The sequence below is a fragment of the Grus americana genome, chromosome 11, assembly GCF_028858705.1.
Source record: "Grus americana isolate bGruAme1 chromosome 11, bGruAme1.mat, whole genome shotgun sequence".
In the NCBI taxonomy this organism is placed as follows: Eukaryota; Metazoa; Chordata; class Aves; order Gruiformes; family Gruidae; genus Grus; species Grus americana.
Genome location: NC_072862.1, coordinates 22,253,973 through 22,273,059, shown reverse-complemented (window position 1 = coordinate 22,273,059; position 19,087 = coordinate 22,253,973). Strand labels below are relative to the sequence as shown.

At 39.8% G+C, this 19,087-nt stretch overlaps 2 protein-coding genes across 4 annotated transcripts in view; one reads left to right on the top strand and one right to left on the bottom strand.

Moving 5' to 3' along the window:
* Window positions 1-13,189, top strand: part of EFCC1 (EF-hand and coiled-coil domain containing 1) — a 53,513-nt gene extending 40,324 nt beyond the window's left edge. The window contains exons 4-8 of one of the 3 annotated variants that reach the window (XM_054837629.1): window positions 1,273-1,405; window positions 1,710-1,875; window positions 7,699-7,857; window positions 10,166-10,235; window positions 11,816-13,189. In XM_054837629.1, the coding sequence (XP_054693604.1) occupies window positions 1,273-1,405; window positions 1,710-1,875; window positions 7,699-7,857; window positions 10,166-10,235; window positions 11,816-11,949 (662 nt within the window). In that variant the 3' untranslated portion in view covers window positions 11,950-13,189. The remainder of the gene's footprint in view (window positions 1-1,272; window positions 1,406-1,709; window positions 1,876-7,698; window positions 7,858-10,165; window positions 10,236-11,815) is intronic. The other 2 variants (XM_054837631.1, XM_054837632.1) reach the window with 2 other exon arrangements.
* Window positions 1-19,087, bottom strand: part of CFAP92 (cilia and flagella associated protein 92 (putative)) — a 136,436-nt gene that overhangs the window by 85,676 nt on the left and 31,673 nt on the right. The gene's annotated exons all lie outside the window — the stretch shown is intronic.

Sequence of the window (19,087 nt, the reverse complement as noted above, 5' to 3'; positions counted from 1 at the left end):
CCACAGGCCATTTTTCCTTTGTCGCTGAAAATAGACCGGAGAGGGAATTAAACACACTGCAGGCTGGCAGCGAAGGGCTTCTGCAGAGGTGTAACGCGACTGCCCTCTGAAGGGCTGGGGACTGCATAGAAGTCCTTCCAGGAGCGACAGCTGAAATAGTGTTTAGCTTGAACTGCAGGTGCTTGTGTCCTTGGAACGAGACAGAAAGTCACTGACCCAAGAGTCTCTGCTGGGTGACTCTTCCCATTGAGTTCCCCTTTCCCATGCTGAACGAACTAGACATGCACAACACTTGTAATGCTATCTGAGGTCAAATGTGTTTCAGTATTTGAAGAAATAACAGCATTTGACTTGATCAATCTGTTAGAATTCATTAAACCTGTTTAATTAACTGACAGTGATTAAGGTAAAGGATTATAAAATTTAAAATCATGTTGACATTGGCTTAACTTGATGTCAACTCAAAATAAATGTTCCAAATAAAGATATGACCAGTGGTTTTAATGTACTCAGTTTCAAAAGACTCCCTGTGAGTTACAAGCATCATAATAATTCTCTGAGTCTAATATCTTCTTGTGATAAAAAGCAGTTAAGTACAATAGCTTTTATAAAATAGAGCTAAAAAAGTATTGAAATGTTACTGTATAATTTACATGTATTATAGACAGCTCATTTATAATTTATTTAGCATGTGAGGAGACATTAAGTTTAGGTAAAAAAAGATATAACTAAACATTAGATAGCTATGGGTCCAACATTACATTTAATTATTAAAATCACTGTCCCTACAAAACACAGTAAGGGAATGAATTAGAGAACATTTATATCAAATTCCTGCACTCTGAGCATATGTTCAGCTGGTACAATGACTGTGCAAAAAAATCTTACACAGTACCATGGTTTCTCATTCCTCTTAAGAAGTAGATATGCAATTGTATACATGAACAGTAACTGCACCCCCAAATAACACACTGATCCTTCACACTTATAGTTACTGAAAGGAAAGAAGAGAATTGAAGTGAAATAGCTACAAGTTACCTGCAAGAGAGTGCTGAAGTATTCAAGACTCTTAAAATAACAACCATTGCTTTGCTCCCTTGCCTTAGCTTTAAAGCCCCTTTCCATGGATGCTGAAGGACTCCACAGTGTGTTTCACCGAGGTTTTTTAAATCTCACTTCCTTCTTTCTCAGTCTCAGGAGTTTAAGCTGCCACAGCTGCAGTGCATTAGGGTGGTTGTTTTGTTGCTAAGTGGTTGTTGGTTTCTCGAGCAGAGGATCAGCTGTTCCGCTCTGTGGAGGGCCAGGCTGCCTCTGATGAAGAGGAGGAGAAGTGGGCAGGAGACCAGCAATCCCAGGTGGACCAAGTGAAGAAAATACTGGCCAGGCTCCCTTGCTGTGGCAGCGGGTACGTTTCTGAGATTAATGCTATTGGAGCCCTTTGCAAAGATTATTTCATGACCTGAAGGCACCGTGGCTTCAGTAAGAAGCAGTAACACTAAACAGCAGAATCAGCAGGCCCTTTGCCCATCCTTCACAGCACGTGGGAAACAGCACACTGGGTGTTCCCACCTAATCCTAACCGCTGTCAGCTATGACACCAATTAGTGATCTGTGCTGCCAAGAGTTTTGTGGGAAAACTGGCTTTTACAAGCATTGACCTTCACTGTGAGATTTCACTAATTTTTTAATTTTTTTTAACGTATATATAGATGTGATGAGAAAATGTGGAAAAAGCTAATGTCTTACTTGGAGACCGCCAATACCGACGGCTGTGAGACAGCCCCTGCAGAGCTCGCCGAGAGAATCACACAGCTAACTGAACAGCTTGAGCTTAAAGGGCATGAAGTGAAAAAACTGGAAACAAATATGGAAGAGGTAACAGGTGCCAAGCAGAGTGGGAAAGAGTTATTTATGTATCTTTAAGTAGCTGCATTCGTAACCATATGCATTTATATTTTGTTCTGGCCATTCTGCTCTCTGTTGCTGATGTTTCTCACTGTGCCATTAGTTCGTCAGCTCAAACATCTCATGCTTTCCTGTAACGAGCGCATTTCCAGGCTGGTTCCCACCTGAACCTCCATTTCTTTGGAGGATGAGATGTACACCAGCCCCAGTCAGACACAGTAGTCCCCTGTGATCTCACTATTTAAATACTGCAAACTTCAGCCATGGACAGGCATAGATTTAAATGCTAGCAATCTTTCTGTGAAACAAAACCAGTGCATCGTATGCATTGCTTTGGTCTGCTTTGTCTTAAGGTTCAGTTAGTGCTTCTTCAGTATTTTACATCCCTTCTTTAAAAGGAGCATAAAGATTTCAGTAGTTCTGGAAGGATTGTATTAATCAGTAAACTATTTAAAGTAAAATAGTCAACTCCTTTACATGTTGTGATCCTTTAAATTTTATTTCATATAATTTCCCCCCTTGACTAAAGTAAATGAAAGAGTTTACTTGTGAGAAAAAACATTTAAAAACAGAATAAAATCATACTTGTGTCTTACACAACTTGCAGTATTCAACGACAATTTATTCCTGTAATACTCCTTAGAGCAACACAAAGCTTCCTGCTATACTGCTTACCATCAAGCCCACATAAAAACCTACATTTATCCTTTTACCCATAGGAAGGAACTACTTTCCTGTAGGTAGCGCCACTTTTCTTCTCCTTTTTTTCCATTCAGAGGTACTCATCTTCTGCAGTATCGTATTGCTTTCTTTTTAATCTCTCCTGATGGATGTTAGTTATGTGCACCTTGTTCAGAAATGGGCTGTTATCAACAGATTAATACAAAATTCTAGGACAAAAATGGAATCTGTTGCTCTTGATTTAAAGACAAGCAAGGAGGTGAATAAGACAGAGTGCCAACTCACCGCGACATGAATTTAAAATCAGTAGGATGAATCATTTTGAGCCCATTAGAAATTTATTCTTAAACCCTCTTACTTTTTATTTAGCCAGCATTTATATCTTGTGTGCATTTATAGGTTTGGGGGTTTTATGAAGCTACAAAACAGACAGACAAGTAATAAGTAATTGCTTTCAAAAAGGTGACTTCCGTAATCAATGCAAAGCAAACTGGGAGACTGAGAAATGCTCTCTCTCATCTAACTTGCAAATAAATATATTGGCTAAATAAATAAATCACCAAGAACACTTCCTCTGATGACCTGACAAAACTACCTTATCCATTGCTCTATATACTTCTATTTGGACCTGCTCAATGCTGAAAATTAGACAAATAACAGTAAAGCTAACAAGTAGCAAACTCAGCAGGCAAGTGAAAAGCAACACTCCCAAATAAGCAATTAATAACTGCTTCAGCCTAAGACTGTAAAACCAGGGGATAAAAGAGTTCTGAGATTTGTCATGTCAAGAAAGTTCTGCTTTCCAACAATCAAACATTTAAAAATAGTTTCTACTGAAGACAGGGTGATGATAGTGTCAGGACCTGGGAATAATAGATGGAGAAAACATGAGTGAATTCTAAAAATAATGTGATAGGCTGCCAAGTGAGTGTTGCAAAGAAATGCCAATGATTCTCTATAAAAGCTCGCATACAAACTGTCAGCTTAATTAAAAAGACAATTAGTTTATGACCTGCCAGGGTCAAATGAAAAGTTCATCCTGATATCACGCGCCTGATGGCAAGCAGCAGTTGCTTAGAGAAAAGCGATGAGAAACAGTACAGAGGGGTTTTCTCTTGGTATTTCTCACCTGGTTCCCAATACACTAGGGCCAGACACCTCTTGAACTGGAAGTTCCATGGAGTATCATGTTTAATGGCCACTATTGGAGCTATTTACCATGAATTTACCTTCCCTTTCTTTAAAGCTAGCAATGCTCTTGGTAAATCTCAGGGCAAGGACTCCCACATACTAGTTAGAATGGAACAGGTCTTGAGGATTTGGTTTTGTTGGCTTTAAATCTGCTGCCTGATCATCCACTGTCACCTTGTTTTTGTTCTTGGGAATCAGCAAATGATTTTTCCCTCATAATTTTACAGACTTTTACCACCAGAAACACTGCCTCGGTTATCACCACTCTGAGTCTGCCTCGGCTCTCTTGGTATAGAAACCATTACTTACTTCTGTTATTCCATTTTATTCTTCCATGTACTTTTCAAGCTCTATTACCCTTTTTGAATGAGAAGAACTGAAAATGTGCTTAGTATTCAAATGCAAGCCCTTCATGGCATAATCATAGTTTCTGGTTTGTCCCTAGTTCCTTTCCTAATAGCTCCTAGCATGTATCCTTTTGATCTCTGCTGACCGCTGAGCTACGTTCAGGAGATTACAGCTCTTCTGGATCTCCTTCTTGAGTGGCTGTCATCATCACTGCATACTTACGACATCGTGTACCTTTCCTACATGCCTTACTTTGCATTATTGACACTGAGTTTCATCTGATCTTTTATTGCCCATAGCTATTCAACATCATGAACTCCTGTTGTAATTCTTCACAGGCAGCTTTAGTTTTGATTACACCAAAAAAATTGTACTGAGAGCAAACTTAACCGCTTTGATATTCGCCTTTTTTAAAAATCATTTATGGATATGCTGAACAGGTCAGCTCTTAAGCCAGCTCCTTGTGGGACCCTAAGGATTACTGATAGTCTTGAGGTGATTTGCTCTTCCTCAGATCATCTCTGCAGCCTTTCATAAAAACTGGTGCTACATTTGCCACCCTCCAGTCCTTCGAGGGTGAAATGATTTAAAAGATAACTTGCACAGCACAATTCAGGACTTCATTCTGCTGTTCTGGTATGGTTTTCTCCCCATTTTGAAAATTGTTTCTCAGGTTCACAGCTTATAAAAATGGCTCTAATATCAGAGCTTCCTTAACTTTTGTAGAAAATACAATAGAATGATTTTCTCTTACATTTCTTAAGGGATTTTTTGCATATTAATTATTCATTGTCTTAGATGTATTTGTACACACTACTCCAGAGCTCAGGTTTTCCCCATGGCATTAACTCCCTTTTACAAGAGGGTTGGGTATCAGCAGCTGACTTCTCAAAACTGGCATTTGGCAAGGTAGTATTTCCCATTCACAAGCAAGGCACAGATCCAGAATCAGGCTCTGCTGAGGGACTTTGACAGAGCTAAAACCAAAGCCCGCTCCTCTGGGCCCTGTGACTTAACTACTGACCATCACTCCTCAGTATCTAAGTTTTAAAAATAGGTTATGCTTAACTATCGTCATTATCTTATTGCAAATGTTAAGGTAAGAACAGGTGCTAGATGTAACCAAGCTAGGGAAAATAATCTGGGAGAATGTTTTAATGGTACATTGAGCCACTGTCTTTAAGCACAATAAGGCAAAAACCCTGCATACCCATACGTACAAAGGTATGAGGAACCTAGCATCCTGATATATGACCAGATGACTGCTAAGGTATAGCTGCTGTGGAAAGCAGTTTACTAGCTATAGCATAGGAAATACAAACAAAAAGGGCTTTGTAGGAGCAGTCAGAATGAAGAGGAAAAAGAGGCGGCAGCAGCAACAAATGCTATGCCCAAATATCACTAGTGGCACTCTCAGCTGAGCATATTGCCTGTGCTGTCTATATAAACCAAGCAGCTGGCCATGACACTGGACTACTATGGAGAACTCAAGTGGCATGCATACTAAAGAGAAAAGTTAGTACTTCTCCTGTTCCTGTTTGCATGTGAGACCCACTGCACAGCCTGCAGCCTTTCAGGGACACCCAGCAGAGGACAGAGCAGCCCCTGTGCAGCTTTCCAACAGCAGCGGTTCTGCCAGCATGACTGAAGCAGCAGCTAAAAGCAGCAGCAGAGAAGTCATGTTAGGGGTGCAGGGGCCCGGCAGGGTGCAGGACCAGGATAGATGGGCACCCGTTATGAATTTCCATGAGCGTCTGTCTAATTGCATATTGGGAAAGTCTATTTTACACTTCAAAATAATGACCTTTTTATCTCTCTCTTATTTGATATGACACTGCTTCAGCTGTACAGGGGAACATAACTACTTCATGTCTTTAGTACGTATCTATGCCAGGTGGTATTTACAATGTGAAGGCAATCCGCAATATAATAAAGGAAACCACATGTTTAATTCATTGAAGACCTCCCACAGCCTCTAGAGTATTTGTTATGTCTTCAGTCGGACTGCTGCCACATTGGTGGTAACAAAGCTGGCTCTCCATACAGGAAAATGTTAGCGTATGCATCAGCATCAGACAGGGATGCTGAAATCATTGTTTGGCAGATGGACCAGGTTAAGTGATCCAAACTTCTGTAGCTGTTGTAGAGCTCAGGGGAGCTGGAGTGCCTCACAGGGCAAAGCTCACGGAGAGCTAATGGAACAGGCTGATTTCCAGCTGATGGGGGAGTAAGCACCAACTAATACATACTATTAGCACTGTCAGATACTAAAATTACCTTCTAGAAAGCTCGGTGTGGATCAGGGATTGTTTTCTGTTTTCACTCTGATGATACTTGTGTTTTAGGGGACTGAAGTTTCTTCCCATCTATTAAAATTCATTAGTATGCAAATTTTCACCAGAAAAAAAATCTATTAAATAGCGTGTATATTAGGGCCTTCAGCTTTTTGAATTCAACTCTCTTAGTTATTTCTAAAACTTCAATAAAGATAAAAAATAACAACAAAAAGGGACTAACAGAGCCAGCACATTTAGCATTTACCCCACATGATTTTGTTTCTCAGTGTAATATTATTAAACATATTTATATTGTGTTTGCAACAAGAAATTGCAAAAAATGGTAACATTTCAGAAATCTGGGCGCAGTAATGATTGAGAAATGAGTTTACTTTTATTAATAAACCAGAAATCTGTCAGTGCTCTCAAAGGTCCGAAAGTAAATATTTAAAGTGACATGTTTTACAGAGAATGCTTTTCAGGCTCTTTTTAGCAACTTGGCCATGTATCTGCAGTAGGCCTGGGTCTGTGACAAGCAAAGATATTTACTTTTGCAAATAGTGTGGCAACTTTGTAGTTCAAAATATGTCACTTAGATTTTGCATTGAAACAAAAGTAACATTTCAAATCCTGAGCATTTTTTTCCCAGGGAGGTCTGAGACAACCGACAGGCCAGCTCAGCTTTGGAAGGCCCAGGTCTGAGCAGACCCCTCCTGCCCAGGATTTATGTAGCATTCAAGTCTTACTGAATCTGGACTTTTCTGTGCTTGGCTACAAACCATTGCTTCACCAAGCATGCATGCTAGCGTTTTGCAGAATCAGAATCTTAAATTTTTTCCTTATGACACATCTTTTTTTTAACCAAAATACTTACAGTAAATCAGCAAATTACCTTCTTGTTTCACTGAATGTACAGATGATTGATATGTAGGAGTTGCAAGATAAAGATCTGATTACCTTGGTGAGGGCACACAAATTAGTTATGTTTTATAGAGGATGACAGGAACGCAAAAGATCAGAAAACTGAAAGAGTAATGCTAGTCTTTAAAATTTCTGAATGATCTGCTTGCATCCAGTGTTGAATGAACTGCCATTATGCGCCAGAGCAAAGCATGCATTTCCTAGCAACTATTGATTCTTTGCTTTATGTAGTACGTTAAAGAAATGTACTTCCTTTCAACATAATCTTCTGGAGTGAACTGACATTTACCAGAGAAGGGGGAAAACTCAGCTTTGCAATTATTGGGCAAGAAAGTGAAAAGCTCCAGTGCTTTTAATTTCCTGTGTCATTGTCCAGATGAAAGGCCCATTGCTAGGTGAACTGCAGCAAAAGGTGGAGGAGACCGAATTGTTGAAGATGGAGCTGCAGATGTTGGAGACTGAGAGAGTTAGGCTGTCACTGGTGGAAGAAAAGCTCATGGATGTTTTACAACTTCTTCAACAACTTCGAGACTTGGTATGACAAGAAAGCAGTCCAGAGACTTAAAACTGGTTTGATAGTGTCCCTTCCCAACTAAAAAGGATGTTCATACCTTCTATTAAGTGCAAAGTCCTTTGCACCACGACACATTTTTACATGTTTGCCCTGGGAACTGCCCGGTGATTGTAGAAAACTTTTAAAGCCCTATGGCTGACTTTCTGAAAGAAGCCTAGAGATCTCCTTGGATCTAGATCTCCAAGCTCTCATTATCCTCTAAACAAAAATTTAGAGGAAACAAGGAAATCCAAAAGGCTAGTAATCAGAGTCTAGAAGATTATTTTTCCTTCTAGAAAAGGACCGTTGCTTAACTGCATCCTAATGTGACACTGAGTCAGTATTACAGGGATAAAACTCCTTCCTATATACCAATAAGGTATTTTTTATAAGGCGTTTCTTACCCAATGAATAATCCAAACATGGATTTATAAAAACTGATGCAATAACATCCCAGAAGTACATGGCCAGTATGGCAGTTCAGTTCTTTACAAAATAAGTTTAGATCTCCTGCTGGGGAATGATAGCAGTAAGGGCTGGCCAAAACACAGGCAAATTGGATAATCTGCAGAACACAGAGTACATCGGGAGCCTCACTGGACTGCTAGGAGCTAATTTCTTTGATAATGATTGAGGGTTCTCCTCGATTTTCAGCAAAGCTCTGCCTAATCTGTGTGAGATGAGAATGCTTCCTCAGATGATCACTTTACTTTGTTTGAAGTACGCTCATGTTCCACTGATGACTCCAGGGAACAAGTGCAATATCTCATAATTTGGTAACTTATTTTAGCATTTGACATGGAGATTCTACTTTCAGATTGCAAGTCTGACACATGCATCAATAACAATCCAGTGAAGGATTAAACTAGTAAAGACTGCAGCTGGCAACAAGCATAATAACCTTTTGTGTCAAGACTTCAACATGTCGTTCACTGGTCAGTTGTATTATTGCAAATCATTTCTGCGTAGGAGCCAATCCATCACACAGTGTGCCATATCTCAGTGATAATAGCACTTAATGCTAGTCATTGCTGGAAACATGCCACCGCGTGCTGCCAACTCCCATAGCACCAGTACAGGCAACGATGCTGTCAACGAACAAGATAATTTACAGCATTCCCAGTAGAGTTTAGTGAGGATCCCCGAAATCCCTGATGGGCTATACTTCAGACAAAAGAAAGCTTATTAATCAGAAACTGTGGTTTTAGGTGTCACTGCCCCAGCGTATTCACCTTCATGTTTTAAATACCCCCAGCATCTCCTTTGCGACAGAATCTACTACAAAGCAATGACTGCAGAAAGGCAAACGTAAGGTCTGCTAGGACTATTAAAACCTCACACTGTGTTGCGGAGGTCACGTGTAATCCCAGCCTGCCACAAACTGCTTTCCGCTACACCCCAGTCCCCACTGGGGCAGAAAAGCAGAAGGCAGATGACCAGCATCAGCAAGCGAGGCCAGTGTTGCCTGAGCTGCTGGCAGGTACATCGTCTTTCTTCCAGAATAGCTTCCATCTATTTTCACTTCTTGAAGTTTTAACACGAACAACCTGTCCCTGCAGATACAGGCGCTCTAAGCGCTAATTAAACTGATTGCAAGACCATCTCCCAGAAAGCATGCATTAGTGTCTCGACAGCAAATTAAGAGAGTTTATATTTCCAGACACATTATGTAACGTCCCAACAGATTTCTAATATAAAACTACCACTGACAAAGACCATCCAAATCCCAAGTAGTTTTTACAGTCCTTTTTTTTTTTTGGCTAACGTTTATTACATCTCAATATATAACTAACAGTGGGCCTGCCACATGACACACACAATCTCTTCTAATTTGTTTATGGGGAAAATGGTTCCCACTGATTCCTAGAACAGCTGGGTCTGAGAAGCCTCTGTCTGAGATGACACACAAAATGTGTCCCTTCACCTTCCAACACAGGCCTAACAGAGGACTGAACAAGCTTTTGTTGTGCATGCCCTGCTTACACTCCCTACCATCTAGATTTGTTTAGACACGCACTCTGGAAAATTCTGTATTTTCCACTGAATAACTGCAATTTCTCCTTCTACAGCCATATTAAAGAATTGGGAACCTCCACAAACTGCTAGTACTTGAGCAGTATCTATGATAAAATGCTTGAAAATAAAGCCAATATATGGTCTTGTGTTACAAGGATTCAGTCTCATTTTGTTTTAATTTTCAAGTCCAAATACATTGTGCATAGATTTTGTTGGATACATTTAAACTGGTGAAGGACATATTTGTGCCATAATATTATTTTGTGTTTTAAAGAACATATCTAAGCGAGCCTTGGGGAAAATCTTGCTGAGCACTTTGGAATCCTGCCGTGACCCCCAACCTGGTAAGAAAATAAATCATGTATAAAGACCAAGAAGCATGAAAAGTGTCCTTTTGGGGAAAAACACTAGATAATGAACAAAAAGATGAGTAGGTAAAAAATATTTCAAATACTGGGGGACAGGCTAGGGAGAAAGAAGTACTATGCAAGAAGATTACCTATAGAAAGTGATGCTTTCTAGTCTGTGACACATCACACATGGGAACACATCCAGGGCTTTTTTTGGCCAAATTTTAATTAGAATTTGGCCTTAGGGGAACAATTCAGTAGCCCAGTAATGTCTGTAGGGCTTCATTGATATGAGAAAGTGGAAAACATGACCAAGTATGTAAGGCACCTATTTATCAGGTTTGCTATCCCACTGCCTGTTGTATTCCTCTGCTGCAACACAAACAAGATATACAAAACAGAATATTTTGGTAAAGGAACTGGATCAAACCTGCACTCCTCCAGTAATAGCCTTTCGTGTTCCTTTTATGAAAATTAAACTTGCAAACTTCTTTCCCCTGAGAATGGTCTGGTGTGCAAGAGCTGCCTTTGTAGAAGCCATACAGGGATCACAGCCTGGAGGTTTAGATTTGATTACTTTGTTCCTATGAGCAGAGCATTTGTACTTACCTTCAAGAAATGAACATCCTGTACCAAGCCTAAGAACACGGCTTGGAGGTGCTTTTAATAGGCAGTCAGTAGTCAAAGACAAGATTATAAAAGACTAGATGTGGCCTGAGGCTTTAGTTTTGGAGAATATGAATAACAGTGATTAGGGAGAATAACATACAAACCATTCTGGGTTTTGCAGTTTCAAAGCTTTGTTGTTACTACTGTCCAGCAATTCAGGGCGCAGGCAGCCCAGAGCTAAGCTGTGCTGCTGCAGCGTGGCTGCAGAGGAAGCAGGAAAAAGAAGGCAAAGACAGACCTTTGTTGGCTCCGGGACACCAACACAGAGGGAAACCATATCTGAACCATAGCTCAGATATTCTCCTGGTGAGCACAGAAGAGCAGACTTAGTATCCACAGCACACAAATGTCCAGAAGGTACTACTACTTATCCTGCACAGGAACACTGACTCCAAGTGATGCTCTGGAACTGCAGCACAGCTCAGCTTCCTAAAATGACACCAACAAGTGGCGTAACCTTGTGCAGCTCTGTCCATTCTCATCACCATTGCCATAAACGGTTCATCTTCTCTGCTTTCGATTTTCTGGCTGTGCACTTGATATGACTTAAGCAGCTTTCCTAAGTCTTTGTAATCAAACATCTTCTTCCCCTTTGACAAGACTAAGCAGATGGTTGGATTGGCAGCTCTTTATTGTGACATGAAATTGTGACTTTGTTCACACAAGTATGAGAACTCAGTGGGCAGTGAATAAAACAAGAGAACCAGTAGAGAAAACAGTCCTTGAACCCAGTTCCGCTCTGATTTCTACAGGGACAAGAATTCATTATTTGGTCTCAAAATTTAGACATTTTATGATAATTACTTAAAGTGGCATCTATGAAGAAAAGAGCTTGCGTTACAATTCTTAAACTGCAACTTTCTGTCTTTGTTCAAATTATAATATTTGCATTTTTCTTTTAAAAGGAAAAGCCCGCCTATTTGAAGTCCTAGATACTCTTTACCACGAGCTGACAGCCTGTGAACTCTTACAAAGCCAGCCTCTGGAGAAGGCGCAGAGTCGCCAGTCCTTGTCTAACCCACTGGTCATCTCGTGCTGAGCAGCAGCGCCAACTACAACCCACACGACCAGCCAAACAACAGCCCTCGATCATTCAAACACATCATGAAGGAATAAGATTTGTGCAATTCAACGGAGCTCAGTAATGGAGAAGAGCAATAGAATAATTCAGCCATGAAATCAAAGGTATGCTGGTTCTGGGAAGAGCACCAGTTCCTCAGCTCACGTCAAAGCCCTCCCTTATGTGAACGAGCATTCAGATGACGTGAGGATTACATAGCAATGTCTGTCTCTGATGGAAGCCTAACCATCCTTGTATGACGGCCCCGTAACTGTACTGGTTAACCAAATAAAAACTTTTCCAAATACCCTGACCTGACCTATTTAGATTTACAGCCCTGGTCGCACACTGGCTGGGCACAGTTTCTAGCTTTTGTGATCGCTCAGTTCCAAAGCAAAAGACAGCCTATGTTATCACTGGCAAGTAAACCGCTTCCTTAACATACCAGTGACAAACGGACTGTATTATAAACATACGCATGAGTGTATGCCAGTAGTGCGAGTTTTAAGGGCTCATGTATAAAATGTTTGTGTGTGTCTGTGATTCAATTATTCACCTTATTTAACTCTGAAGTTAGATTTGTTATTGCTCTCCTGATTTTTATATTTGCAATTACAGAGATGCCTTAGAAATCGGCAACAATCTTTGCCACGATAGTCTTAGATTTTACATAGAAAGTTACATTTAACTGCTTGAAAAAGGTACAAAGCAATCTTGTTCCCAGGCTCTCAGGGAAAGGAAGGACTGAAAAATTCACTTTACAGCAGCTGCCGTTGTCGCATTAGCAAACGATGCATGCAATACCCGACTTTGTTCTCTCATTTAATTTCCCTCAATGCAACTGCAGAGACATAAAGTTAGACCCCACTTGCAGACAAATTAATATAAAATGCTGGGCTTAATCATGGTGCCATGTAACATTTTAATCAGCAATAAAATAATTCCTGGGGGCAAAACTAAAACCAAATAGGTTGCTTCCAAGATGCTTTTGCTGTTTCATTCAACTATCAAACATAGAAACTACAGAAGCAGAGTTCTTAAATGATCCTGCTGAATTTATGTTATTAAAAAGATGCACTGTAGATCTTTTAAGAATGTGAAATGATTTGCCTGAGATAATGCCAGCAATGAAATAAGACCATTCAATTCAGAACTGTGCATATATGAATTTTTCCCATGAAAATGGTTTTCATACAAGAATAAAGTCCATATCACAATGCAATCTGAGGAATAAAAGATTTCTATTCCTTTCTATTCATAATACATTGTAGAACTTACACACACCTCCATCCAAAATTGTGATACATTATTTAGCACTTAGAGCCATGTTGGTATCAAAAATTTGCAACAGATATTTTCATTTTATTTTAGAGGAGAAAAAAAAAAGGTGTTTTGCAAGCAATGGAACAAGCTCAGTTCAATGGTGTTTTACCTGTTTGGGTTTGTTGGGCTTTTTTTTTCTGGTTTAACAGAGGAAGATTTTAAGATTAAGATTTTAAATTAGACAGGACGTATATAACTAGTGCAATATTCCTAAGAAAGAAAACTTTATACCAATACTAAATATAATACTAACATAATACTAAGCATAATATACTATTACTCAGTATATACTAAACTATATGCTAATATTAAATACTACAAAAACTATACATTAAATGTGCAACAGATAAAAATTAAAATAAGTAGAAGTTAGTTCCCTGTTTGGATTAATTTTCTTAAAAAAACAAGTATCAGCTTATGTTTTGTGCAGCTCAGTCTTTCCGAGGAATACTGTATATGTATAAAGAGGGAAAATGCCAGCAAATCATCACAGAAGCATGATCTGTGTGTATAGTTAGCAGAAGAGACCCTTCAGGAACAGAATTAGAATGCAAGTGCATACCTGATTATGGACACCCTCACGCACTCCAGGATTCTTTTATCATTCAAATTAATATCACTTACTGTATCCACTCTATATATACATGTGCATTTGTATTACTTACGTACTCATGTATACCTTAAGATTGCTATGCTAGTTGTATACTTTTAGTATCTTTTTCACCACTGCATTTCTACTTCACTTTCTAATATATTTCTAGAAATCTAGACTATTAAGTAAACTGATGTCCTAATGCCAAAACCACGCAGCTTATTCAAGCAGCAGTTGAACTCTAACTGGAAACTAGAAAATGTCACTGGAAACCTAAACTGGTGTTAAGGAAAATGCAAACAGCTGAGATAAAAGGAAGCTTTTGTGAACAACTAAATGGCATTTAACAGATATGAGAAGCAGAAAAATCCTGTATCTTGCTAAGTTAGCTTCCAATACTGTAACATTTTTATTTCTTTAAGAAATGCCTATATCAGAATAATTTCTGATATATCAGCATATGCTGATTAATCTTTCAATAATAAAAGCTGATTATTTTAACTCCAAAAAGTAAGTAATATGGAGCAAGTCAGACTTGCAGTATTTCCATAACAAGAATCTGTTCTTCAGGATGCACCAAGAAACAGTCCTCTGTCAAAGTCTTACTGAAAATCAGAGGCAAAGCAAAGCGCTGTACTTTCAAAGACCTTCTTTGGTGACCTTAAAATTGATTTTTTTCTAAATACTTTTACCTTAATGTTTTATACCAACCCTGTCAGCAGTGTTGCTGGGGCTGCTAAATATTTCATATGAACCTGTATAAATATGTGATTTTAAATCAATGTAATTGAGAAATTTCTAGCTCTGCCTCAAAAGCAGGTAGGCTTCCACAGTTTGATTTACTACGTGGAACGTGTTCAAAAGAGTCTGCACAGTAATCCTGGGAAACAAACCCAAATCTCTAGGTTTTCTTAAAGACCTAGCTTCTCAGGTCAAGTGATTACTGTGCAGATTTCAGCTACCTTTTCTTTTCCTTTTTTTAATTTCTTGCCTTTTTGAGTATTGGAATTGTTCCCAGATAAAGCCCAAACTGAAATATCTAATCAAGTCTCATTAATAGCTTCACCATATTTCAAACAATAACGTAGGAGCAGTTATTACCCACGCTGTTGACTGCATGACAAACTCCTCCTTCGAACAACTGGAGCAGTCCTCACAGTAACATACTCTGCAATTGCTCATCTAGCACATACAAGATGGTAGATTTGCACAAACTAGTACTTCATATTACAGGGAACATATATCAAGTTTAAACTGACTTTGTAAATAAAATTTCCCTATGTGACAAAACCTGAAAAGATAAAGAAAGCACACTCAAAAGCCTTCCATTTAAAAAGTACAACCGCCAACCCAGTGTCTCCAATCTCTGTGAACACTTTGTTTTGTTGTACGTTTACCAAATGGTGATAAATGGCCATTTGCTTGCGTGCTGACTTCTCAGTAAAGAAAACAATCATGGAGAGGGTGTATGCGCTATAAACGTAAGTGCAATTGTCCATCTCAGATTTTGCATAAGTAGACAAAGGCCAACAAGAGCGTGCCTTCCCAACATTTCTTTGTTGAGCAGGAAACCAGTCAGGAGGAGTACACATGGCATGTTACCAGGTGAGACCAGAGCCCTGCTGTGCAGTTTCCAACTGGTAAGGGTTACTTAGGTCTTGTCTGCAGAAGGGACCTGTACTACTTTGATTTTCGATCAGAAAGCCAATCTATAAAAGGGCTAAAGCAACCTAATTATGCTGGCTTTGAGGCACTCTGGTTGAACCCTGGCCTTAGATCATGCTTGAGGTTTTATTCCCTCCCCAGCATGCTCATTCCTCATTCTAGTAGGTTATTTTTTTCTCAAGAATAATTCCATTCTTACAGAAAGGACAGTTTGTTTCCTTGCAGTTGTATCTGCTGGGGACTCCCTAATGTAATTCACCCCAGCAAAAAAGTTATTCTTCATCACCTCTTCTATATGTCCTTTCCTCCTTCATTGCTAATTGCAGAGCAATAAATCCTCCAGGCTCCCAGATTTTGTACTTTAAGCCTGGTGTCCAGTCTTTCCTCGAGTGAGCTGCCTGGAGTGTTCTCAGCACTCCTAACCCTCACTCCTACAAGTCCCAAGGAACGTGCCCCTTCTCCTGCTCATGCCCCCTAAACCTGGCAGTTCAGCTCTCACAGACTTTGCTCATCTAATGTGTTTGCAATTCCTCAGCCTTAGCGGTTCAATCTCCACAAATTGTGATCAAGCTTGCTCTCTTAGCAGTCACCATCTTAATTTATTAATTTTCTGTTAAAACTGCAAATTGGACCTAACAAGGAAGCTGGGACATTTTCCCCACTAATGTCCACTGTGTTTCCATAAATCAAGCTTTCCGATTTGACTTCATTCTCAAACTACATTCTCCTCCCAATGCCCTCCTCACTTACCGTTTGGCATATTTCTTGCTGAGATAACCTGAAGGCCTGCACAAGTTACATTTTTCAAGCAGAGTTTCCTCCTCCCATTATTTTTTGCTTTATATGAGCTATTAATTATTAGTAAATTAAAGTCCACCTGACATATACAATTTTCCAATAATTGTCCAATTTATTTTCATTGAAGCTCTCTCTGAAGTATCTGGCAGTGACCACTCGTCACAGACGTTACACCAATTCACAAAACTTTTGCACCAAATCAGTCTGGCCATCTCCAGCCAGAGCTACTCTAAGAAGCTGATGGCATTTGTGCACATTTTTGGAAGAAAAAAAATCCTTGGCACCAGTATGTTTAAATTTGCTGAATTTGTTGGAATTAAGTCTCTTCCCTTTCATGATATTGTCCATTAATTTACTACACGGTACATTTAAATGATGAAAGGCCATTTAGATTTCATTCTTTGTTTCCATCTTACTGTTAAGAAGAAGGGAACACTTTCAAACAGTGCTGCATAAAATAGAATTGCTTGGTATGAGAGAATGACAATAAACATTCACAGCATGTGTGTGACACAGCGCATTACCAGCCAAAGGGTTTCTCTTAGATTTATAATTTCATGGAGTTTAAGACACGGAATCCTTTCATATTTACATTATCTTATTTGCTTAATAATTTTACGTATAATTCCACATAATACAAAAGCTATAGAATGTGTTTCTTAGTGTGAAATTCAATTGAAAACTGAATCATCCTTATTTCCTGAATTACACTGTACTTTCAACAGGCCAGGATTTTCAGAGTTCCGTTGGGTTTCTATTCTACTTTTCTGGCTCTCCTGTAATATTTCACCAGCAGAAACATCCTTGCCCATTTCCCATGGTACTGTATGTTACAGTACTTTGGTGGCCCTAAATTGCGGCTTTTGCAGGCAACTGCTCTGACTGACTGTGCATTTCTTTGGGGGTGCTACCAGACCTTCCTGAGCCCAGCTTCCTCCCTGAAAAGAAGGAAGATGGAATCGGCATTGCCCATCTTTACCTCAGCCCAGCAGCTGACACCACCAGAGCACTGCCCGTTTCCACCACACGTGTGTATGTCCTCAGCGGAGTGCCCATGGGCAGTAACTCACTGCTCTAGGCCAGTTTACTCAACAGCTGTGGAAATCCTGGGGAGATTTGGAGAGGCACTTTGCTGGCATTGCCTCAGCAAAACAGGTCAACTTAATTTTGTCCCCTTGACTTTTTTCAAATTAATATTTGTCCTTCAGGCTGAAAGTTTTGGAGACCGCACCTGGACTGATGTATCCAGGTTCTTAGAAGAGCTCCCCCTTAGCAAATTTCTTTGTTTAATGCAGCTCACTCACTTCTTCACTTAGGAGGGGTGTCTGCATTAGAGCAAACCTCCCAGAATTGAGACTCACATCTTAAATGCCATTATTTCCTAAAATGCTTATGTTTTTCTGAACTGTAACCATTTCAGACACTCTGGCTGAAGAACCATCTGCTCCTAGACTTAATCCCCTACCCATTTTCAGACCATATTAACAGCAGAATAAAAGAAAAGGATGAAAAGGCTCAGAGGAAATTCCAGAAATCCTAGCTGGCATTTTAGAACAAGTTGCCAGTTAGACATCAAATTTAATTCATGACCAGTTTTCCTCCTGCCAATATAACTATAATTTTTTCTAATGAAAGTCACAAAAGGATAGCAGAGTGTCAGAAGCAGTAGACAAAGGTCTCCTTAAACTTCTACATGTTTGCCAAAAGTTGGAGCACAGAATACAGATACACGGGAGTTTTTGAGTTAAATAATAGCCTAGGAAATAAAAAAGAAGTAACTCAGCATGATATCTATGCATGCTTCAGAGAATGCAGACTTTATACCTTTGCCATTCAAATTTGGGAAGGAAATAGCCCTTACTTAGTTTAGACTGCACTAGAAAGTTTTGGTAATGGCAGTTTAACTGCTTTAGCTGCCTGGTGCAGCAGCTGGGTAGCATGTCTTCCGTAGACGAAACAACGCTTGGTTTTCCTAAGGCCACCAATGTAAAGTTAGCATAGATGCACTCCAGCATCCATAGGGTCCCCCAACAGCGATGCACAGGTACCTTGTAGGTTAGCTGTCCTTGTGTTAGCTTTTCTGTGTTATACCAACTGAGTGCCGTGGATGCCATGAAATGGAAATCCATGGTCCTGCAAGTCCATTCTTTCCATCCACTGCTACTTGGAAAATGCCGCTGTTACCGGATCTGTCACAAACACAAGCTCACACCACAACACCATGCCTGCCGCAACAGGGAGGTGCCGATGCCTCTGTCTGTGTTGGGGCGGACGTATACAAGTCCCATTCTGTGGGGACTAAAGAAATAGAGGCATGTCTGAGGAAATAGCAGAAGGTAAGCAGCCCAGGGTATATAAGGAGGCTGAAAGCAGTACAGGGCTGGTCCTCCCAAAAGACAGTCTGTCAACTAGCCTAAAGTTGGCTACCATATTTTTCAGAACTCGCACCTTACTCTGTGAGCTCAGCATACATCAGGCTTATAAAATACTTAATTTAACACACCGTGTAGTAACACACCTTTACATACTAGTGAGACGAGGACTATGAGCACCTATGAGGGTGTATCTTCACTACAGACTTATTTCAGGTGGTCAGCAGCACGATCTCTGCATACCAGGCAGCTTTACCCAGGTGAGAGCGAGTAGGCTTCAAAACCCCACTGAGTCACTGGGTTCCCCGTGGTGTTTTGTATGAACAGTACTTTTGCGAGCACAACACAAATTACATTATAAATGACT